At 37.0% G+C, this 22,196-nt stretch overlaps 1 protein-coding gene across 1 annotated transcript; it reads right to left on the bottom strand.

The window, feature by feature from the left end:
• Positions 1 to 4,048: 4,048 nt before the first annotated feature.
• Positions 4,049 to 7,960, bottom strand: LOC124884250 (caspase a-like). Its single transcript, XM_047392066.1, has 8 exons — positions 7,877 to 7,960; positions 7,518 to 7,796; positions 7,334 to 7,422; positions 6,951 to 7,127; positions 5,978 to 6,212; positions 5,553 to 5,714; positions 5,353 to 5,462; positions 4,049 to 5,241 (listed from the first exon to the last, which is right to left on the bottom strand). The coding sequence occupies exons 1-8, from the start codon at positions 7,881 to 7,883 to the stop codon at positions 5,137 to 5,139; spliced, it is 1,164 nt and encodes a 387-aa protein (XP_047248022.1). The 5' UTR covers positions 7,884 to 7,960; the 3' UTR covers positions 4,049 to 5,136.
• Positions 7,961 to 22,196: the final 14,236 nt, after the last annotated feature.

The following is a 22,196-nucleotide window of genomic DNA, read 5'->3' as shown; positions in this document are numbered from 1 at the left end:
CATTTACTAATTATATCTCACGTTTTTAGAATTAATAATGTTTTCTTCAGCAGAAATTTCAGTCTCTGCAGAGTGTTGCATGTTTTCTGTTCATAGTCTAAGGAATTTCACTAATTAAATCCTGTAGTTGAAACAAACCTACGTTTGTTCAATGTTATTCAATGTTATTTTGTGTGAATGTAACAGTATTGTAGATTTAGTTATACTTGAATTTATTGATACTTTATTTACATAAAACCATCTTTTTACATATTTAATTCAGTTTCTACTGTATCCGCAAGCTGATCCAAACTTTTTCCTGAGCAACACATATTATCGTCAAACAAAACAAAATGTAACACTTTTGATACATTATATAAACACAATGTTGTCTCCAGGATAAAACCTTATGGAAGTCAACATGTGATTCTTATTAAATCTCAAGCTGAATGTCCTGGAATCTGATCAATTCAGTGTCAAGTGTGTGCTACACCTCCAATAACCATTGCTATTGATATGTGTTTTCTACAGCCATGTTAACTTTTATTCATTTGTATTTATCTATGAAAGTATCAGGCCCATAGACAAAAAGCTGCTCTAAAACTCACTGAAGAGTAGAAAATGGCTCATACTGTAGTTTGAAAATCAATGCCTATCCCAACTTTTGTGGACAGAAGCAACTTTTGCTATTTTAATTTTATCTTCATTTTAACACCAAATATGTTTTTACTTTCTGCCTTTATTTTCTGCTTCTATTGATCTATATTTCTTTTAAATTGATCTACAAAATATGTTTCTTCTAACAAGCATTTGCCATTCCTTTAGTAATCCAAGGTCTTGGTCAGTTGCAGTGTTGCAAGAAACACAACAGCAAAACAAACAAAATGTGAACAATGTGGCCTACTTAGCTTTTTTCTGTTTTCTGTGCCGTTTGTCCGAGGAGTATCTTTTCTTTATTGGCAGCAAGTTCTTTAGTGTTTGGTGTTCTGAGGTTCTGAGCTGTAGAAACTTTCACAATACAATGGAGGCGCGCATCAGTGAGACAGCTTCTATGTGCCGTTAGTCATACTTTCTGTTAGAACTTGTGTAGAGAAGGACCCCGGAATGCAGACAAGCAGGTAGCATGACGGTAAGTAAAATAATATTTAATAACAAAAAACTCACTCACAGGAGGAGGCAGGAACCAAAACAATAAGCGGATAGGCAAGACAGGCAAAAACAGACATGGGCAGGCTGGCAAGACAGACTTGGCGTGAACAACAGGACATGAGCATTATCCAGAAAACAAGACTAGAGCATGATTTGAAAATGTTTCCACGATGTGTAACTGAACAGGTGTGTATTTATAGAGCGTGAACCATGTGGAGCAAGGAGACAGATTAGCTTGGAGCAGGTGAACCGAATAAAATTAATTGACAGACAGAACAAACGTGGCTGGAGCAAAACAGAGACTCTTGAATACAAACTAACAGAAACTAGAAAAACATGAAACTAAAGCATGACCAGATCCAAAAACCAAACTTGACAAAACATGAACTAGAAGACAAAAACTAAAGCCTGACCAGGAAAATAAAAACAGAAGCATGATTCAAAAACTGTGAGAAACATATAAGAAAAAAGCAGAAACCAAACAACCCCAAATCATAACACTTTCTGCCTCTAACTGGTAACTTTCTCTTTAAATAATTAACGGCTTCCTGTTCATAACGTAGCAACTACTTTAAACTGCCACATGTTCATGTCTTTTTGCTTCTTGCTCACATCCTTTGCTCGTAAATACTGCTGTCACTTTATGCCAACAAAACACCTTAGCTGAGTAGCTATACAGTATTTAATCGACTTCCTTGTCTCAGTGAACCAGCTAACGTAAGTATTTACAGAATGACCTGACCCTTGTTGAAGATGACCACTCACCTGCACAGTCACACCATTCAAATGTTCCAGAGGAGAGGCGCATTTTGATAAGAAGTGCTTTTCTGTTAAAAAGTGCATAATTATATTAAGTTAAATTCACTCATAAACTTACATAAATAAAAATATTTAACTTTAACCTTTTCTAACTAGAATAAGTATTCCAAAGTTTTATTTCATGGGTATTTATATAGCTGCCACAAACTAATAATATATATAATATATATAATTAATATATTTTACTTAATATATTATTTAAAGTTTTCTTGACCACATTATCCTTAAAGTTAAGTTCACTTATTCGGATTACGGTATTCTTGTAAATATTTCTTTTAGAAATGAAAAGAAATTAACTTAATCAAGTTTAAGTTATATATTTTTTATAAAATATTTAAAAAATATTTAAGCTTTACATTTCAAGCCTTGAAATGTAAACCACCCCCTATGCAGGCGTGTATGGTGAATATTTTTTCTTTGTTCATTAGAACTGGACAGATCATGATGCACAAACGTTATTGAAAATATTTTCAACTGAAAAGTAATCTGGTTTCCCATCATAATCATTCCAGTTGACCCCAAGAACTGCTCTGAGCTTCCCATGGGACATGCTAAACATAAACTCAGTCAGTCTCTGTTTGGATGTTGAGTGAATTTATTTGAAGCCTCCTCAGGTGCCTGAAGGATGAAAGAACAAATAAGCTCTTCAGTTATTTTGTTTCTTTACCAAGGAGACAATATTTCTCCCCTTTTTAAATAACGCACCTTTCCAGTGGGAACCCGGGAATGTGAAATCAGACCATTATTATGTCAATAGTAAAAATTCCCTCTGGTTTTTGAAAAACCGTAGTGTGTAGCGTGGCAAATGGCCAGTTAACCTACCGTCCATATCTTTACATTGTGGGAGAAGGTTGGAGTATCCAGTGAAAACAATGATGCAAACTCCCACCTGGGACCAATAACAATCAAGCTGTGAGTCGAGGCCATTGTGCCTTTCCTATTTTTCTGCCCTGTTTTTTTAGCCAGGATTTGTGTCACATTAGACCACCTTTCACCATCTACTGTACTACAAATACATCCATCCATCCATTTTCGATACCCTTTCTTTCATACAGGGTCGCGGGGGAGCTGGTGCTTATCTCCAGTGGTCTGGGTAAGAGGCGGGGAACACTCTTAACAGGACGCCAGTCCAACGCAGGGCCTATATATACACCTCTTTTGAAGTAAACATCTTTATAAACATACTGGTTATGAGTAAGTAGTGTATTTCACCCAAAATACCTGTCAGGACTGAGCAATGGAGGACCCCAGAATGCAGACAAGCAGGCAGCATGACAGTAAGTGAAGAAACTTTAATTAACAAAAACTCTCTCACAAGAAGAGGCAGGAACAAAACAATAAACGGGCAGACAAGACAGGCATGGCATGATCCGAACAACAAGACATGAGCATGATCTGAAAGCAGGACTTGAGCATGATTTGAAAAATGTTTCCGCAAGGAATAAACAGAACGGAGGTGTATATATGGAGTGTGAACCAGGTGAAGCAAGGAGACAGATTAACTAGGTGCAGGTGAACCGAATAAACTTAATTGACAGGAGAAAACAAACGTGACTGAGCAAAACAGGAATTCAAGAATACAAACTAATGGGAACATAATTAGAAAAACATGAAACGAAAGCATTACCAGATCCAAAAACCAAACTTGATAAAACATGAACAAAAACATGACCAGAAAAATAAACAGAAACATGATGCAAAACTTCAACTGTGAAATAAGACCAACAAAATCCAAAAACACCCACAAATCATAATAATACCGAACAATATTCTGCCCTGCTTGGCTGTAAAGTCTTAAAACACAATGCTTAAAGGTGAACAGTTTTTAATGTAATTCTGAATACACAGAAAGATTTAGACAAGCTGTTGATAAGCTTTGTGTTGCAGTTACAGTGAAGCTGACAATTGTCCTTCACAATTAAAACCTCTAAAAGATTTTGTTGAGAAGGGTACTTGATACCTTTTAGTGACTAAGAGTAAGACACCGAAAATAACAGAGAATTTCTACGATAATTAATGAATATTTCTTACCAGATTAAACTCACGCAAACAGGCAATCAAGGGTAATAGCACAGACTGACAAGCTTCTCAGAGAGGAAGCTGGATTTAGATGGAATATTTATTTCAATGGAGAACAACTCTTACATACCTGAATGAGTGAATTAGATGCAGATTACATAAAACAAAATTAGTCTAAAGTATAGTTTAAGATGTCTGAAGGGAAAAGATAACCCAAAATATATGATAACATTGATCTAGACCGTACTCAAAATGTGGCTAGGGTCTTGGTCAAAAGGCTGTCTCCAAAGTAGAGCTCAGAGCAGAGAAATACAATGTGTTTAGCCTTGAAATATCCAGAGAAAATCACAGAGATTTGGAATTCTCTTGTCTTAAACGGAAAAAAATTTCCTCAGCAAAAAATGAATTTTTTTCTGGAGATTTAGATAAAAGAGAGTTCTTCAACATCAGAAAATAGGAAAGTGAATGCATACTTGCATAGCGATGATTTTTGTTCTGCTGGTTCTGACTATGCTTAGGTCTCCAAGAAAAAAGTGTAAAAATAAAAAGTGTCCTGTCTATTATACTTTTAATTTTAGGCAACTTTGAACTTCTTATGACTCATTCTAGAGAAAAAAAACTTGGGTTTTTTTCACAGAACAAATGACATAGAGTTGGGTTGCTCTAGTTCCTCAAAGAACTATGGAGTCATTCTGCAATCTGGCAAGCAGGCGACATTTCACATCCATGTTACACAGGCTTTACCATTGACATACAAAGAAAGGGATTCAACTGATACTTTAAAAATTTGAATTTTTCCCAAGGACATACAGGTGATTTACATTGCATGTCCACAAATTGTTTGAAGGTTTGCCTTTTAAAACCATTTTGTCTCGGTTTCCTTAATGTCCTTAATCTGTTCCCGACACCGTACAGGAAATATGATCAGTTGTTCAGAATTATTTTAAAGATATTTCTCTCAAATACATTAAAGTCAAGGTCCTTATTTCCTCAGTAAAAACAAAAACGAGGCTTAGTTACTGGTTTAAGTTCAAACTGTTATGTATAAAGGTAGTTTGCTGGGTTTTAATGCTGAAATTCACAAACAGAACATGAGTGTATATTTTAAAAAGAAAAGTAAGGGTAGCATTGTCAGCTTAACAACACATGGATTTACCAAATATTGCTGTCTCAGTTGCCGGGAAAAAGGTAGAAGCGCCTGGTTAGAGTGCATCTGTCTTTTGTTGGCATTTGTCTTTTGGTTTCATCAGGAAAGTCTTCAAAGCGCTGCATGACCTGCAGGGTTGAAACAGACACACAAATGACTCTTTCCTTTTCCTTCCTTCTTCCTCAGGATTCAAATTATTGAAAATTTTTGCAATCCAAAATAAAAAGAAAAAAACTTTCTTTTCTGAAAAGTTCATCGATGTCGTCCTCATGGGAGCAGGTGTTGAAGACTTCAACGATGTACTGTATCAGGAAGGAGCCCAAATCCTCACTTCTGTATGAGACGGTATCTGCAAGAATAGTTTACTTGCATAAAATAACCGACTTCTGTTGTTAAGTTTAGAAATCCTGTGCATATAATTTGTTTTACACAAACTGACCAGGAGTGCTTGACAGGAGGGAAATGAAGTCCTTTTCTTTGTGAACGTATCGAATGGAGTCATCCACAATCTTGCCTACATGAGCGGGCGGCCGATGCGATGCCTCATCAGACACCACCTCTAAACTGGCACTGTCGCTGACAATTGCAGCTCCATCCATAGCTGTAACAAATGAACTAATAATTAACCTGGTTCTGGTTCAAACTGTAGCTTCAAAGTCAGGGTAAGTAACATCTATATATACATCTATATGTACAGATGTTGCAAATGCACCTTTTTATTTATATATGTGTATATTTGTATATTGTATATATGTATACTCTTTAATGCAAAAAACAAAAACCAGAGAGCAAAGTGTACCGGAGTCAAATTCCTTGTTTGTATGTACAAACTTGGCAATAAAGCTGATTCTGATTCTGATCTACCTCCTCTGCAGGCCTGGATGATGATGACCTTGGGTTTGTCCATCAGTGCAGAGCATTTCTGTGGACCCAGATATTTGTAGATTTTGTCAACAGGGAACTCATCCGGTTTATTGGCTTTGTGATCAACTCCAAGGACGAATCCCCGTTTCCCGTGAGACATTATAACCACAAACACACTGTCTGTGTCTTTGAGTTTGGGGTGTGCGATAAATTCCTTAAGAGCCTTTTCAATATCCTGTTGGAAAACAAGGCAGACATCAGTCATACAGGAAACAACTAAAGTTAAATTCTTGTCTTAAAAGCTATTTAAAAAGAGCTTACTCTGCCTATTTTTACATTTTTACGTTTTTCCTCCTCATAACTTTCTGTTATGCAATGCACCTTTCAATCTTGAAAGTGATAGTAGTACATTACAAAGTGAAAACATACAGTGACTTTCTTGCTCATTTATTGACACAGCCAATTTCCAGGCTGCTGAGTTATTACAGTATTCACTGATCTATCAGGTTGAGACAAGCACAAAACCCTTCTGCCTAAAGGCATTCTGGCATTTAAAGAATCTGTGTTTTGATTGTGCAACCATATTATTTCACATAATACTATGGTTGCACTTATTTGCATACATTTCAGAAGCACCACTGTTACTGGTGCATAAAGTAACTTTCAATAATTTATCATTTTCAAACGTTACTGCACAGTCTAGCCTTCTATTGTCAGTTTCTGTTTGCAACTATATATATATAAAATACTTTTAAACATTTTGTAATGCATTTTGAAGTCTATGGTTAAGTGCACATGTGTAAAGTAAATAGTTTTGTAGATGTGGATAACAAATAAAACAGATGAGCCTTCATAATAAGGAATAAACTATTTAAAATCTTCAAAACCTTGTAAGAACAATGTCATGTTATTTTTCAACTATAAAGCAATTAAATTCAACGGTAAGTTGCAAAAGAAAAAAGGTTTAGAATACCTTTGCTGTAAGGTCATTGTGTTTCACCACCTCGTATTGCAGAGATCTTAGCAGATCCTCCATGTTCTCCTCGTCTTTCTCAGCTCCCTTTCTGGTTAAGCTATCGTCAGTAAAATTTCTATTGGTGATTAGAAGGGCCACACGACATTTTATTGAAGTTTCTGACACTCTGTAAATCTGAAAAGCCAAGAATAATGCAAGAAAACAGGATTAAACATCATATTTTTGCAAACAATGATCATGTGTTTTCACTTCTAACTGTAAAATTAACAACTTGGATATACTGAATATACCCTCTGTAACAGGTGTGTAGCACAACCAGTGTAACAACAGTTATTTATGTCAAGTAGGAGAATGTTTGGTATTGAATTTTAGAAATTTACATCTGTATCATTCATTTTATCCTTCCTCACAGAGTCCGTCATGGGGATCAGTTTGTTTGACCAGGTTTTCTGTTTCTGAGGAGCTGCAACTGGGAAAAGAAATGTAACATTTGTGTTATTATTCTGTCAAATTATTTTTATTTTTATCCTTTATAACATCACACTGCCTTTGCTGCAGTCTCACCTGGAGGTGGACCACAGGACAGCTCAAGGTCAGAGTAAAGTGTAGGATCTCTGTTTTCAATGTGCTCAATCAGCTTCCTGCTGGCTTTGTCCCCCTTCTTTTTCACTGTGTCGATGAGGCAGCGAGCCATGTCTGCTTTGGCAGTGTTGTCCTCGAGCACAGATTCTACCTCCCCATCATTCATTAAACGATCCTCCAAAAGGTCGTCCAGGAGCTGCTTGATTATAGCTTTTGACACCTTTCCTACAAATTTGCTGCGCACTCTGGCAAGTTCCTTATCTGCAACAAAACCCAGTTGTGAAGATATTGACAGTGACATAAAAAATAACCCTTGCATGAAACCTATCCTGAAGCCTTACCTGCCATTGCTTAGAATTGAGGAGTTACCAGTCCTCTAAAAGGTAAGGATGAGTGTGTGCGTGTCAAGGAATTCAGTCTGCTTATAGGCAAAGATATTTGAGCTGCACACAGTTCCTTGGAAGTTGATTAAACCAGGCAAACAAGATCTGATTGGCTGAAAAAGCAGTGAACACCGAGGACTAAAAGAAAGCAGTTATGTAATCTGCTTAAATAATATTCCTGTCATGGAGAGAAATGTATAAAGTTTTTAATCAACCTTTTTAAAAACATTTGTAGAGCTATTTGTATGTTAGGCTTTGGGTTTCTGGTGATCACGTGCACATCCAACAAAGTTCCTGTTTCACTAAGGACACAAACACACAGAGCAGTTGTTATCATAACTCTTCAATTTGTGTTTCTCTCAGGCTTCGAATATGCAACCCTTACAGTGTCTGCAAAAGGTATTTGTAACCCTTGATCTTTGTGGTTTTCACATTTTGTCACATTACAGCTTTAGGCCTATACAGCCAATACAGCGTCAATTCGTCTTGGGAATGACATAAACAAGTCCTGCACAGTGGTCAAAGGAGTTTTAAGCCATTCTTCTTGCAGGATAGTGGCCAGGTCACTACATGATACTGGTGGAGGAAACGTTTCCTGACTCGCCTAGATCTGGTGACTGTGCAGGCCATGGGACATGTTCAACTTCACTTTCATGTTCATCAGACCAATCTTTCACCAGTCTTGCTGTGTGTGTTGGTGCATTGTCATCCTGATACACGGCACCATCTTCAGGATACAATGTTTGAACCACTGGATGCACATGGTCCTCAAGAATGGTTCGGTAGTCCTTGGCATTGACGCGCCCATCTAGCACAAGTATTGGCCCAAGGGAATGCCATGATATGTGTCTCAGCAGTCAGTTTACGGGGAGGGGCTACATGCTCAGAAAATTACAACCAGAAAAACTATTGAATGCACACCATAAGTTCAATAGGTAGTTTGCCTTTTTTCTTCCCCTTGTATTTAGCTTTATGTCAACTATGTTTGCACAACAGCTTTGTACTCAGCTGCACCAAGCTGTTCCACATATGCTCTGTCTTTGCTTTCTTGCAGCTTCAGTCTGCAGCCTGCAAGATTAAAACAGAAGTTGGATTTAGAAGAAGTTGGATTGCTTGGATTTGTCTCCTTGCTCCTTTACTGGAATTTGCAGCAGTGTTATCCATCTTCTGTGATAATTTGGCCTGTTCTAACTTGCTTATTTAGACATTTATATTTGCCCTTCAGCCAGCAGGATTTCAGCTTTCACTTCCCGCATCTCACATGTTTAAACAGGTAAATTGTACAGTGACAGCGATGTTTTGTAATGCACTAACTTTGAAAAGAGGAGGCTTTTTTAAGGAGTTCTTACTGTTGTTTTATCTTTATCTTTTTTCTTTTATATTTGCGAAAATAATATTACAGTGAATTTATCATTTTTGTTTAGGTACGCAATTTTTATCTATAGCTACTCTTTGTGTCTTAAATGGGACGAATAAATTAATTTGAATTGAACAGAATTCACCGAATCTCATCCACCATACCTGTATATAGGATCTTTGGTGAAAGAGTGCTCACTCCATCCAGTCTATCAATGCCAACAAGCAGCCACACATCTTTTTGACATAAACATTGTGTGGGCAGTTCAGCATGCAGCTCAACAGATGTCGCAGTTCTGACGTCACCCGGGATTACCGGGAAACCCGCGGAAAATAAACTTTCATTGCCATTTCCAGCATGTTTCATCGGACAACGCATTGGAGGCGCATATCTAGAGAGACAGAAGCTCACAGACAAACTTTTTCTCCACAAGGCCATTCCTGGAAGAGCTTGAAAGCTGGAAATCTGTCTGATACAAGAAGGTCAGAAGATTCATAAACCAATCAATGACCCCACAGACACTCTGGTGCAGGTGAAAAACCCACAGAGGTTTTATTTCCAAGGAGACGAGTTTCCTCCTTGTTGAATCAGTCGACTAAACGGTTCTTCATATTTTCCCCTCTTGGACGGATGAGAAGTTTATCGTTTTTCTTTTGAGTTGATCATGGACGCGTGATGGATGTGTGATTGCCATCCACCCCCACCAACTGCGGTCTGGGCCTCACCTTGACCACTATCTTCTCCCAGTTTTATGACTGGAGTTTTTCCACTGAGTTTCCGCCAGAGTTTTATGATTCTTTGTTTGAGATTTGGGGCAATCAGCTGCTAGCGGCTAAGGGCACAGCCCACCGTTTACCACCTGATCACCAAAATCAAGACATCAGCACCAGGAGGATTTTCTTTCCATTTAACCCAAATTGCACATTTTGTCCATAAAGCTGCTGGTTTGAACTTCATAGGCACTCGATGCGCATACATTTTCTTTTATTATTATTGTTAGGCAGTCATTTTTATCCCCTTTGTGTAGAATGGTGCTTGTTAGTTAGGTGAAGGTTTTTGGACCAGAATAATGGTATATCAGGATTATTTGGCTTCAATAAATCTTCACATATAAATTATTGTGGAATTTTCTTATCAAAGTGGGTAGAAGTTGACTCATAACAAGAGAAAATCCGGACTTTGTCTTTATAAGTTTTATTCAAAGGCATTCAGCGTTTGAATGACTCTGTCACTGAGGTTAGTCAGTGAAACAGAGCCCCGAACGCTATTTACACACAGTATTTATACCAGAACATGACAGTGTTATCTCAACTTCAAAGAGTCTGTGTTTTACGACCCCAGACCCTTCTCGGGTTCAGAGGTGAGAAGGTTACCTAGGAACAACCATCTACTCTCCCCGAGGCATCACCCTAACAAATGGCCTTAACCATTAAACGTCTGATAATGGCTTTTACAGCTTACTCCCTAACAGAAGTGAGGTAACCCAAAGGTCATACACTTTGGAATGCTTACTGCAAGAATTTCCATCACACTCCCTTCTTCTGATTACAAGATAATCACAACTAAAGGAAAATTCTTCAAAACCATCACCCCTCTCAGCTAACAGATAATCCAAAGCCATTCTAGTTTGCAAACTCATCGTTCTAATAGCTTAGGCTGATTGAAGTATAAGTTGTGACTGTAGGTAGTAAGTGAGCTAGATAACATACTCCAGACCAATTAGCAGGCAGATACAGATATGATCTATTTCCACACATCCAACCCATGTTCTGAGGACATGAGTACCCATCTCATAAAGGAAAAGTAACAAAAACCCTGGTTAATTTACCTGCCTGGCCATGCAACTAACCTCCATCCGGTAAGGCTGTAAGATTAAGAGTTAACACAAGGGGATCTGGAGCCAAAGATTCTGAAATAGTATAAGGATCAGTTCTAGTAGGACATGACTCAAATTTATTTCTGTTGGTTAAAGCACATAAAACAGATATAATAGCTTCGCAACCTACTGTCTTCCCAAGGAAATAAGGTGTACTTTCCTCCTGTGTAATACAAATATCTGAATCTATAATCCGATTTCTATTACCCCGAATTCTATAAAGAGTTCCTGTAGACGCACATGTTAAATTAGTCTCACTAGAAAATCTACTAACATTTCTGCTTTCCCTTACACTATAATTCCTCACCCAAGGAAAAATGACCTCCACCAGCTGGTTATGTTGCCTATCTGGAAGAAAGTAGTATCAATAAGAACAGGTACTAAAAATGGTTGATCATTAATAGCACGTGAAATCAAACAACAAACATAGCAACTGTCATTTCTTATCTTCCTCACAGTTTGATGCATCAGTTGCCACCAAACATTATCAGTATGATCATATTAGTCAGGAAAGTGATTAATCTCTCCTCGAATCCGCTGATGAGTATTATTAGTCATAATTCCTCAGATTAGCCTTACATTATCTTTGCTGTACAATTTCCCAAATGAACACAAGAGTCATAAAAAGACTTGCAATACCAATCATTAGCATCAGAACAGACCACCTTCCATATAGCTGCATCGTGACCTTGAAGTGGAATGTCCTTTCTTCTGGTACTGAAAGCAAACAGTTTTTTTTTCAAAGAAAACTAATTATAAACACAACTTAAACAAAAAACAAAAATCCTGCTGTCTCTCCTGAGTGGCTTCAAGCTGCCCTGTTACCAGTCTGGTACAGGTGGGCGGTCGTAGGAAACTCCTCTAGAAATATATTTAGAAACAGGAACTCTAACCTGCTGGAAGTTAGGCTTCCATAGTTCAACTAAACAACAGTGGAAATGAACACATTCAAACTTGTAATAATACCATAATGATAAATATCAAGCAATAAACATAAAAGTTAGATAAAAGCATCTGAGATTTACTCCTCAGAGTCAGTCTCGCTGTCAAAGTGGGAGAAAATAATTTGGCTGACCCTTGCTGTCCAGGCAAAGGAGCCCCTAGTAGCCACCAAATGTTAAGAAATTAAGGAGAATAAGCATCATGGCGCATGTTTGACTGTCTCTCTGTTGCAGACGTCGCCAGTCCATCATCCAGAGAAAGGTTATGTGCAATGTGTAGAGGTCTTCCCTGTATGTTTCCTATGTGTCTCTCACTGTGGTGTGTGTGCAGTGAGGCAAATGACCTTATGATTTCTAACTTTCAGGCAATGCAATGGCCTTAAGTAGATTCTGAAATAACGTTGCACTGACCAAGGGATTATTGTGCCCTTGTAAGAACAGTGTTCTTCAACAACCTCTTCAATCACTCGCCAGTGATTAGCTTACAGTTCTTTGTCTTGTGGTGGTCCGCTGTCCTCAAACCTTTCAAGCCGTGGATGATCCAGTTAGAAGATGACTTGTGTCCTGGAAGCCAGATGAAGCTGGAGGAGCTAGAGCTTTCCTGCAGCTTTCCTGGGTGTCTAGTAGGATCTGATATGGGCCATTCCAGCACTGGACTTCCTGTGTTTTCTCCTAAATTCTCTGACCAGAATCCAGTCGCCAGGAATAAAGGACTGGAGGGTGGAAGTGGCTGTTTCTGGTAATGCAGCCTTCACCATCTGTGAAACTTGAGAAAACACAGTGGACAGGTTTTGACAGTAAAACAACATCCTACCTTCACACAAAGATGTGGAAGAAAATCATCTTGGCAATATCCCCATGTCCAAATTAGGAGACCTGCCACACAGCACTTCAAAAGGACTGCGATTTGCCTGTGTCCTTTGTCTCAATCTTATATAAGTGAGAACAGGGCCTTCACAACGCTTGGCTAATTTTCAATTCAAAGTCCCATTCTCAAACCTAAGTGCTTAACTACAAGAACTTCATCAAAACATCCAACAAAATCAAAGAGAATTGAGCTTCTGACTTCACCTGATATACTAGCAGTGACCATCAGCTAAATATTCTGAATATCAAAAATGTGACATGATGTTTGAGGAAGGTCTGATTACAGGTCAACATTTCATAGTTTCAGAAAACCCAAAAAGAATTTCAAAAATGGTCTAATCTGTGGAGATATAAAATTTCACAAAATAATCAACACCATAATTTCAGAGAGGTTTTCAGAATGTGGTCTTAGGGAGCTATGCACCATTTATATAAACAAAGTACAACGTCTCTCTCGCGTTGTCACTAAGTCCTCACTGGAGGTATGAGCTACCCTTTTTCCCATGAGTGCTAAAACGTTTAGAACCCCATGTTACTTTATTCTGACATTCCCCTCGTCTGGCGCAGGGTCCAACCCATGCGACAATTCAGCAAAAAGTTTGTAAAAAAATGTTCTAGTAACCAAGATCACATTACATAAAACCAAATAAATGAATTCTGACATAACTATGTGTCACTATGAATTTAATGAAAGCAACATAAAGAAAATCCAGATGTTTTTAACTGCAATTCAGTTCCATCAACAACTAAACACAAACTTTAGTTATTCAGTTCATCAATGTCTCACTTAGAAATTAGTCACATATCATCCTGATTTGTCTTGTATAAAGATAAGTATTAGATTAATGGACATCTTATATAATTCAGATGCATAAACCCTACAAATTTGAATCTAATAAATAATTCCCACCAAGTATAAAGTCATGACTCAGATTCTTTATCAAAAATATATTCCTTACTTTTGCATATCTTGAACTGTCAGCTAGTTTAATGGTACCAGGGAAACTTCCAATCTAATAAATCACCAATGATTCTGTATGCAAAACTAATTCTTCAAACTAGTTTAAACTATTTCATTAACCTTTTAATAGTAAAACACATAAATCTAAAAGTCATGCTACATCCTTAATTATTATACAAAAAAAAACATGTTTTTAAGGCGACAATCACTACAAGCATTTTGATTCTATTGTCTCTTAAACAGTGTTAAAACTCAGGAAGGGAGGTGCTGAGCGTTTCCATGACAGCAAAGGCGTGAACCAACCTGTTAGGTGGGCGGAGTCAGGCAGAACTAGCCTTTGATTGACAGCCTATGGGCGGACCCACAGTTTCTTCATCCCATCCCATCTTAATGAACCTTAAACTGCAAAACTGTTAACATGCACCTACCTCAGAAACAAGCTGCTTCTTAACTCTCCTGAAAACTCAAAGTTTTAATCAATCTGGGATTTAGAAACATTATTCTAAACATGGATTATTGTTTCATGCAACATATATAAACAAACATTCATTCCAACAAAACAAACACAAAACATCAAAGACAAACAAATGGCCAAATTTGAAGCTTCAAGAATTAAAAGAAATTTTTAACAATCTCTTTTCAGAATATGTTTTCTCAGCCATATCTTTTAATGCTATAATTGATCAATTCTGTTATGACGACCTTCAGGATCCTTTTTTAAAAAATGAGTGCACATAGTCCAAAAAATCTTAAAGTATTTAGAAGCACAGCAACAGTTTTCTCTTAAACTAATCCAAATTTACTGATGCTGAAACCTTTTGCTAATTCTTTGTACTACAATCCTGAGAGTTATTGTTATAGTTCACTTTTTGTTTGGCTCAATTTGATCGCAGCTACATTGCAGAATTTCAAGTTAAATGCAAAGAAGTATTTTTTATTTAATTCAATTCAAATTCAAAGATACTTTATTGATCCCCGAGGGGAAATTAGAAAAGTCGGCGTTGACATTTTTATGGTATACCCAAACTAAACAAAAACTGCAGTGTTTGACTTAATCAGAAATTAAGATAAGAAGCTTGTCTCCAAACTGGACTTTTTCCCACATAGTGTTTCAAAAAGAACAAACATCATTTTCTTTAATTTGGCTATTTAAATTTTGAGAGTTGGGGAAAACTTATTACTAGAACCCCTCTTTTACAATCCAAATGCTGATAAATGTTCCAATATTTTATCTCTTAGTAATCTGAAATCACCTTGTGTACCTTTCTACTCATATGTATTCTTTTAATCTTTAAACCCTAAGAAATCAAACAAGGAGACTGGAGTTTGAGCCGACCATCCTCTTTAGTGTTGAGAGCCTTTATTTCTTTTCTTTTCCTAAAATGAAGGATTTTACTTGTCTTGATTCTGTTATAAAAATCCTAGCCTTGGTTCCAAAACAAAACTCTTCAACCCCAATCTGTGTTCCCCAGAGTAGAAATTTTGAGTATTATTGCATTTCAAAGCCACCAAATGACTGGAACTCATCATTGGCTTAGATCTATTTTAATAAGTAATCGCTCTACCTTTAATTAAATATTATAATTTTATGGACCCAGAATCTATGGCTTACGGGCTTCAGGAGTCCAGGAACCACAAGTTGAGTACTACTGCATTGAACAATGGTGTTAACTTTCTGCAGAGATTGAAGGATTGGCTAAATATATTATTTCTGCTTGGACAATAATCAGATTTAAAATTATTAGTTCACAGCTCCTAATTTACCTCAGATCATATTTGCTCCTATCCCAGTTCATAAGAAGCTTCAGACAAACATTATGCTAAAAAGCCAAAAACAAAACAAAAACCAGATCTGTTTTAAAATAAAGAAAAAGCATGTTTAAAAAACTTGGTACTGTGGTGGAAAATAACTCCACGGTTCTGAAGGCCTTTTCATGCAGAGTCTTTTAGGAAACATGAGATTAGTTAAATTTTTTGTGTGGTACCACTGTCCAATCAGATTCTTTCTAAATAACCCAATTTTTCATTCTCATTTTAAAGGTTTGTTTTACCAAGGGAAATGTGTTTAACAAAACCAATTACTCTCAAAGTTTTAAAAGTTTTAGCTGGTGATATCTTAGAAAACAACAAGTGTTTTAATATTTCTGTGCAGCACAGAACTGATCAGGTGTCCTTTCCTTCTCCAAAGGGAGAAAAAAGAACCTGCAGAACCAAACCTTTCATAGTTTTTGTCAGGACCTGATATAAGGTACCGTGTAAATCAACACGCTGCATGAATCAGAAGAGGGAAGAAAAACCTAATATAATCTCTTCCCAGCAGCTGCTGTGAAAAACAATGAATTTGTACTTTCCACAAGCGTCAGTTAACACTTGTGGACAAAAACTGCACCAAACTGTAAATACTGTGTCAGAAACTGTATGAAGACCATTTGCAGTAGAACTAAGCCTGTTTTAATGAGGTCTCTACCCATTAGATTTATGGGATACAAACTCTGACAACAGAAAATAACGCCTGAAGGAGAAACCCATCAGGTTTTACGCATGCGCTGGGTTTTAAAAAATGCTCCTTCATGAGATCTGTCCTGAGAATAACATAGAAACACTTGGTTACTGCTGAGTTTTGGAGATGTTGTAACTTCCTCTGCATTTTCATTACTTTTAATAACTATAATAATTGACCCTGAATATTCCACGACGAAAGAGAACTTATTTCTCTAAAAGAATTAACTGGAAAGTATTAAATGAGCTAAGTTATCACCCTTTTAAAGATACTTTTCTAACCCTAAAATAACATTTTAACCCGCTATATCTGTCCAAGTTAAGCAAGCGTCACATGAGCAGCGGTTAATAAGCGTTCTTCATTGCAGAAAATAGGAAAGGATTTATGCAAATGTGTGTGTGTTTGTACATTACCCCCATCAGTTTCTTAATCGCTCCAGAGTCAGACTGTCATGGCACACAGTCCTCTATCAGTCCAAAAAAACCAGGCCCTTCCCCGGTCTGTTGGTGAGACATTCAATCATTCTTTGTCCACTTTAACTTCTTTCAGAAGGGAGAAAGAAGAAACTTTGCTCCGGTTTCTCTTCTGCCCGCATAAGATGCTTTCAATATAAATTCAGTGCATTCACTCTTCTGGCTCTTGCAAACAGCATGGATCGTTGTCCATCTCAGTGGGTTCGGGCCAGACTTCTTCTGAGTTTCGTTTTGGTGGAAACTCACACTGTGATTTGCAACAAGCAGGCAGACAGGAAGGCAGATCTCTCTCTTTCAGGCCGTGCTGGAGAAGCGTCTCTGTGTAGTAGCCATGGAGAAGGGCAGGTTTCTAAAATCCAGACTCAAAAACACAGATGTTGAACTCCCATATATGTGTGTATTTGTGTGTGAGAGAGGCAAAAGAAAAAGTTTAGTATAGGTTCACCCTGTGTTCTGCTTTATCCCATTGTTACCAATGAGAACCTCTCTGTATACCTTTACAGGGTAACCGGGCCCTCAGCTGATGTCCTCCCTCTTGCAACTCTGGAACCTAATTAATTAGTTAGGAGATGATGGTTAATGTGTAATAAAAATAATAATATACATTATATCATACAGAGCAACTTCTCACCCAGATATATTTGAAGACAAATAGTTCGGATCCAATCGGCCAGAAGCCGCAGGCGGGCACCAGAACTCCCCTCCCGTAATATGGAAGTGGACTGAGAACAACTCTCAGGCTGGCCAGGCGTCCATGTCCCATCCTACGGTCTCCTCTGGCACGTTGGATCCTGTTCGTGACGCTAAAATTGTTGTGGAATTTTCTTATCAAAGTGGGTAGAAGTTGACTCATAACAAGAGAAAATCCGGACTTTGTCTTTATAAGTTTTATTCAAAGGCATTCAGCATTTGAAGACCCTGACACTGAGGTTAGTCAGTGAAACAGAGCCCCGAACGCTATTTACACACAGTATTTATACCAAACATGACAGTGTTATCTCAACTTCAAAGAGTCTGTGTTTTACGACCCCAGACCCTTCTCGGGTTCAGAGGTGACTAGGTTACCTAGGAACAACCATCTACTCTCCCCGAGGCATCACCCTAACAAATGGCCTTAACCATTAAACTTCTGATAATGGCTTTTACAGCTTACTCCCTAACACAGATGTTCACAGAAGTGAGATAACCCAAAGGTCACACACTTTGGAACACTTAATAAAAGAATTTCCATCACAATATAATTTAGAGAAGCGTTCATGTTTATTTCGTGCAAGAGTGATTTATCCGTCAAAACAAGGTCGAAGTTCCCCCACCTTCGGTGAAGCGACTGAATTAACAGTGACATTTTGAGGTTCCGGTTAATAATTCATCAATTATTAATGATGGATAGCTAATTGTAATTATTAAGAGCTTTGAGCCCATATTTACAACACCAGAGGACATCTCTGATTTCTATTCGTAAGTAATGATTTTTGGTTAAAAAATTATTTTCCTGAATTATAATTTTTTAATTCTGATTTTTTGATCAATATTAATTAATCAATAATCATAAACCTTACAATTGCAAAGATATTTTGTCAACAAAATGAGCAGGCTCCTGTTATAATGAACTACAGCAATAGTCTCTCACACTCTGCTGTTGCATATAAAATGTCATCACTCCATATGAGGACATGGTAATACCATTTTCTAAAGACCAGGCTCCCAAGGCTTATGTCCCAATGTGTCAGAAATGGGGTTCAAAATAAATTATTTGCTTTTTAAAACAGTGGAAAGGCTGAATGTGAATTATTTGTGTTATTATGGTCAAGATTTAGTTTTCAGGCGTTAAAATTCTATTTAAATGAAGGACAGAAAATTGTTACAATTTATTGTTGGATTTTCCAGTTTCTCAGTTTCCTAATGACCATCTGTGGTAAGCTGGAGGTCTGGCTCAGGTCAGAGTGGGGCTAGATCTTCTAACCCAGAAGTCAGTACACATAACATATTCCATTTATTGCTTTTTCAATGCTCTATTAAACAGCAAAAAAAATAATCTTTATATACATTGTTAAATCTTTGTGTACATTGTTAAATATTCAGGGCAGAGGCTGACTTCAACAAGGAAAGAAAAAGGTGAGGTAAGAAGTGCCTTAAATGGTTGCTGTTTTTGAGGGCCCAAATGCAAAGAGGAGGCAGGCAGGTAAACTAAACTGTACTATCTTTACTGAAAACTGAGTAAAACCTAACCGGAGGCCAGAGCGGAAACATGAAATATTATGTTGAAAATCTCAAGAACACCATGAGCAAACAGGAATTTACGAGTCATGCAGAGGGAGGAGTGACTACCTGATGCAAAGCAGCAGCCACAATTTAAGAACTGAGGGAAAACGGATGAGAAACACAATGAATGCAGAGAGATCTAGAAAGACAACCCCACAAAAACTAGAAAAAAGTGCAAATCAGAAACAACACTAACCAACATGAAAACGAATCAACATAGAGCAAAGAGTGACAAGGAAACTCAGAAGCAAGGATAACAGTAAAACAGAGTGTGAAGAAAATAGTAAATGAAGCAAGACAAACTTCAAAATAAAATAGAAACTAAGGTCTTCAGAGTAAAACAGTAATTACAACTCAATCAAACTCTTAACCAATACATGAAATACTCAAAGTGTATAACACAAGGAGCACAAAGAATCTCAAGATTACCAGATATGGAAAAAACAAACAAATTATATACAAATTATAACGTGAAGTTCTTATATTTGGGCTTTAAATAAAGACTCAACCTGTGTAGGCTGCAACCCGCCTCTTCCAGTGACCAGTGGAAACAGGCTCCATGCTGCCCTCTATTGCTTTGTAGGATGTACTGCTTTTTATTTGTATTGTACAGACAGGAACGCCAGAAGAGACTTTTCTTTCAATGTGTTTTTAGGCACAAACAATGGAAATCTGCTTATTTAAACTCCCAAAACGTATATTTTGTAATTGTAATAAGTTTTGTTCAAGTTTCTTTGTCACCAGAGTGCAGTAGCTATGTTGACTTTTGTTTTGTTACAAACTCTTCTGATTGGGTACCAAGACATCTGGTCAAACCACATTGGCAAGTAAAGGGAGCTTCCATGCATCAGTAAAATTAATCCTGTATTTCAACAATTTTGACTTTTCTTTATGCTCTAAATGATCCGGGTCCTTTTGAGCTCTGGGCTGTCAGACTTTATTTTTATTTATTTGCGGTTCCTTAAGTATCTTCATGCAGAATTGGGATCAGATCTTTCTCAAGTTATGCTTATTTGAAACCAGCCCAATCTGGTTGTTTCTTGGGATGTTACTGATTAGCATTTTATGATCTACTAAATCTGACTGAATTGAATGAATTTGGATCTTAAATGTTGGGTATGAATTAGACATGTTTGCCTCATGAAGGACCATGCAAAGAAATATTTTTGTATATTAGAAAACTAAATAGATCTGAACAGAATTTTCTGTTTTCTAGTTGCCATGTGGGATTTTTAACATATTTGCTGTGTCCCTATCTAAAGAACTAAATAGTGATATTTTTAGGCTAAGTCGGCTGGAAAATTCTTTTACATCAGCTGTTGGAGGAAAGCTGGCTTGAACTTTAATTGCAGTCGAACTGAAAATGGCACACAGACTTGCACAGAACTGGCAAAACCAGAACAGATGTGTTTTCAGTGTCCTCTTCTGATAGATGAATTAAAGAACAAGTTTAGCACGACATTTAGTAAAAAGATGGGACTGTAAGGTAATAATCCAAGTGTTTTTTCAAGGATTCATGGTTTTAAAAGATGTCATTAGTAAGTGATATGTAATGCCATGGTTTCCAAATATGTTATATTTTCAAATATAGCACTAATTTGTTTGCAATATCTGTTTTGTGGCGTACGCTCACATGGAGCGGTTTCAGTCATTATTTTAAATATTACATGAAAGATCTTTTCTAGTGTTTCTGGGGGTTTTCTCTCTTTTGTCTTTTGCTTTGTTTACCCTCCTCTTTTAAGAAGGGAGCAATGAGAAAACAAAACCTACACGGATGTTTTGCTTGTTCAGTCGTTACATTGCCAAACTTGTTTTTCTTGTCCACAATTTTTGTTAATGACGGAGTAGTTATATTCCTCTGGCCTAAACAGTTTGGCAGCTTCCCTAACCTTCTATGTGTATGCATAGATGTCTTTTACCAAATGTTTGCCAATAGCTGCTTGACTGGGGGACCGATTGAAGATGTGGTATTTATGACATTTTTTTGTTCAGTTTGTTCTGGTCTATTAAATAGATTTTTGTTTTTTGTTTGTTTGTTTTTATGGACAAAATGATACCTCAAATTGCAGCTCTGTTGTCATGTTGCTAATTCAACCAATTCCCTTTCTGTTCTATCGATTGAACCGGTTTTATTTGTTTAAACTGACTTGTCTTTCTCTCTTTTTTAAGGCCTTGAATTAATTTTCCTTTGAGTTTGGGTTCTGTTTTGCAGAATCCTAAAAACGTTTGCATTTTTATTAATGCATACCTTCCAGTTGGACAACAGACTAGTGCAGACACGAAAAATAAAACGTGCGATTCAATTCAAAGGGACCAAAATGATCATATCTTAGGTCCATAAATCCCTAATTTGATTTGCCCTCATGTATTTGATAAAGTAAAGTCGATCCAGGGCATAAGCAAACTAAGTTGCTGCATAAGCCCTACCAGACCAAGGCGAACTCTATCTTACCAAAAACAAGACTCCAGGCCCTCTGATGACATCTCAAAAGGTTTAAGACAACGTTAGATTAAGGATTTTTTAGCATCCACTCTTATTTTTCTTGTCATTTCTTCTCTCTATTTGTGTGTAAAGAAACTGATAATAATACTATACTGGGTATACAGTCACGGTATACAACGGTTGAGAGAATCAGTTTGCCCAGGGAAACAAAAAAATGACCAATTTTCTATTTCTTTTTTCTGGTGATTTTGTTTTTCATATTTTAAACATGAAAATAAATTCAAACAGAGTCTAAATTTTTATTCACCCAATGTTGACCAATAAGAAAAGACTTCATTTAATTTAATATTTATCATTTGAAAATGATAGATGTTTGTTTTTCAATATTGGTTTCAGATGACAAAATTAAATGACCAAAACATGCACGAAACGGCTTCTTTAGATAGATTTGCCTGAACTTATGAGACTGATCTTTGAACAACACAAGTAGTCAAATGCAGCTCTGCTAAATTACTGTGTTTGTAGACCTATGGCAGGATAAGTTCAAGCGTTGAGGCAAGCAATATGAATAACATTAGAAAATAGACAGAGACAGACC

This window comes from Girardinichthys multiradiatus, chromosome 18, assembly GCF_021462225.1.
Source record: "Girardinichthys multiradiatus isolate DD_20200921_A chromosome 18, DD_fGirMul_XY1, whole genome shotgun sequence".
NCBI classification, from domain to species: domain Eukaryota; kingdom Metazoa; phylum Chordata; class Actinopteri; order Cyprinodontiformes; family Goodeidae; genus Girardinichthys; species Girardinichthys multiradiatus.
The sequence above is the reverse complement of the archived record's forward strand: the minus strand, read 5'-3'. Positions and strand labels throughout refer to the sequence as shown.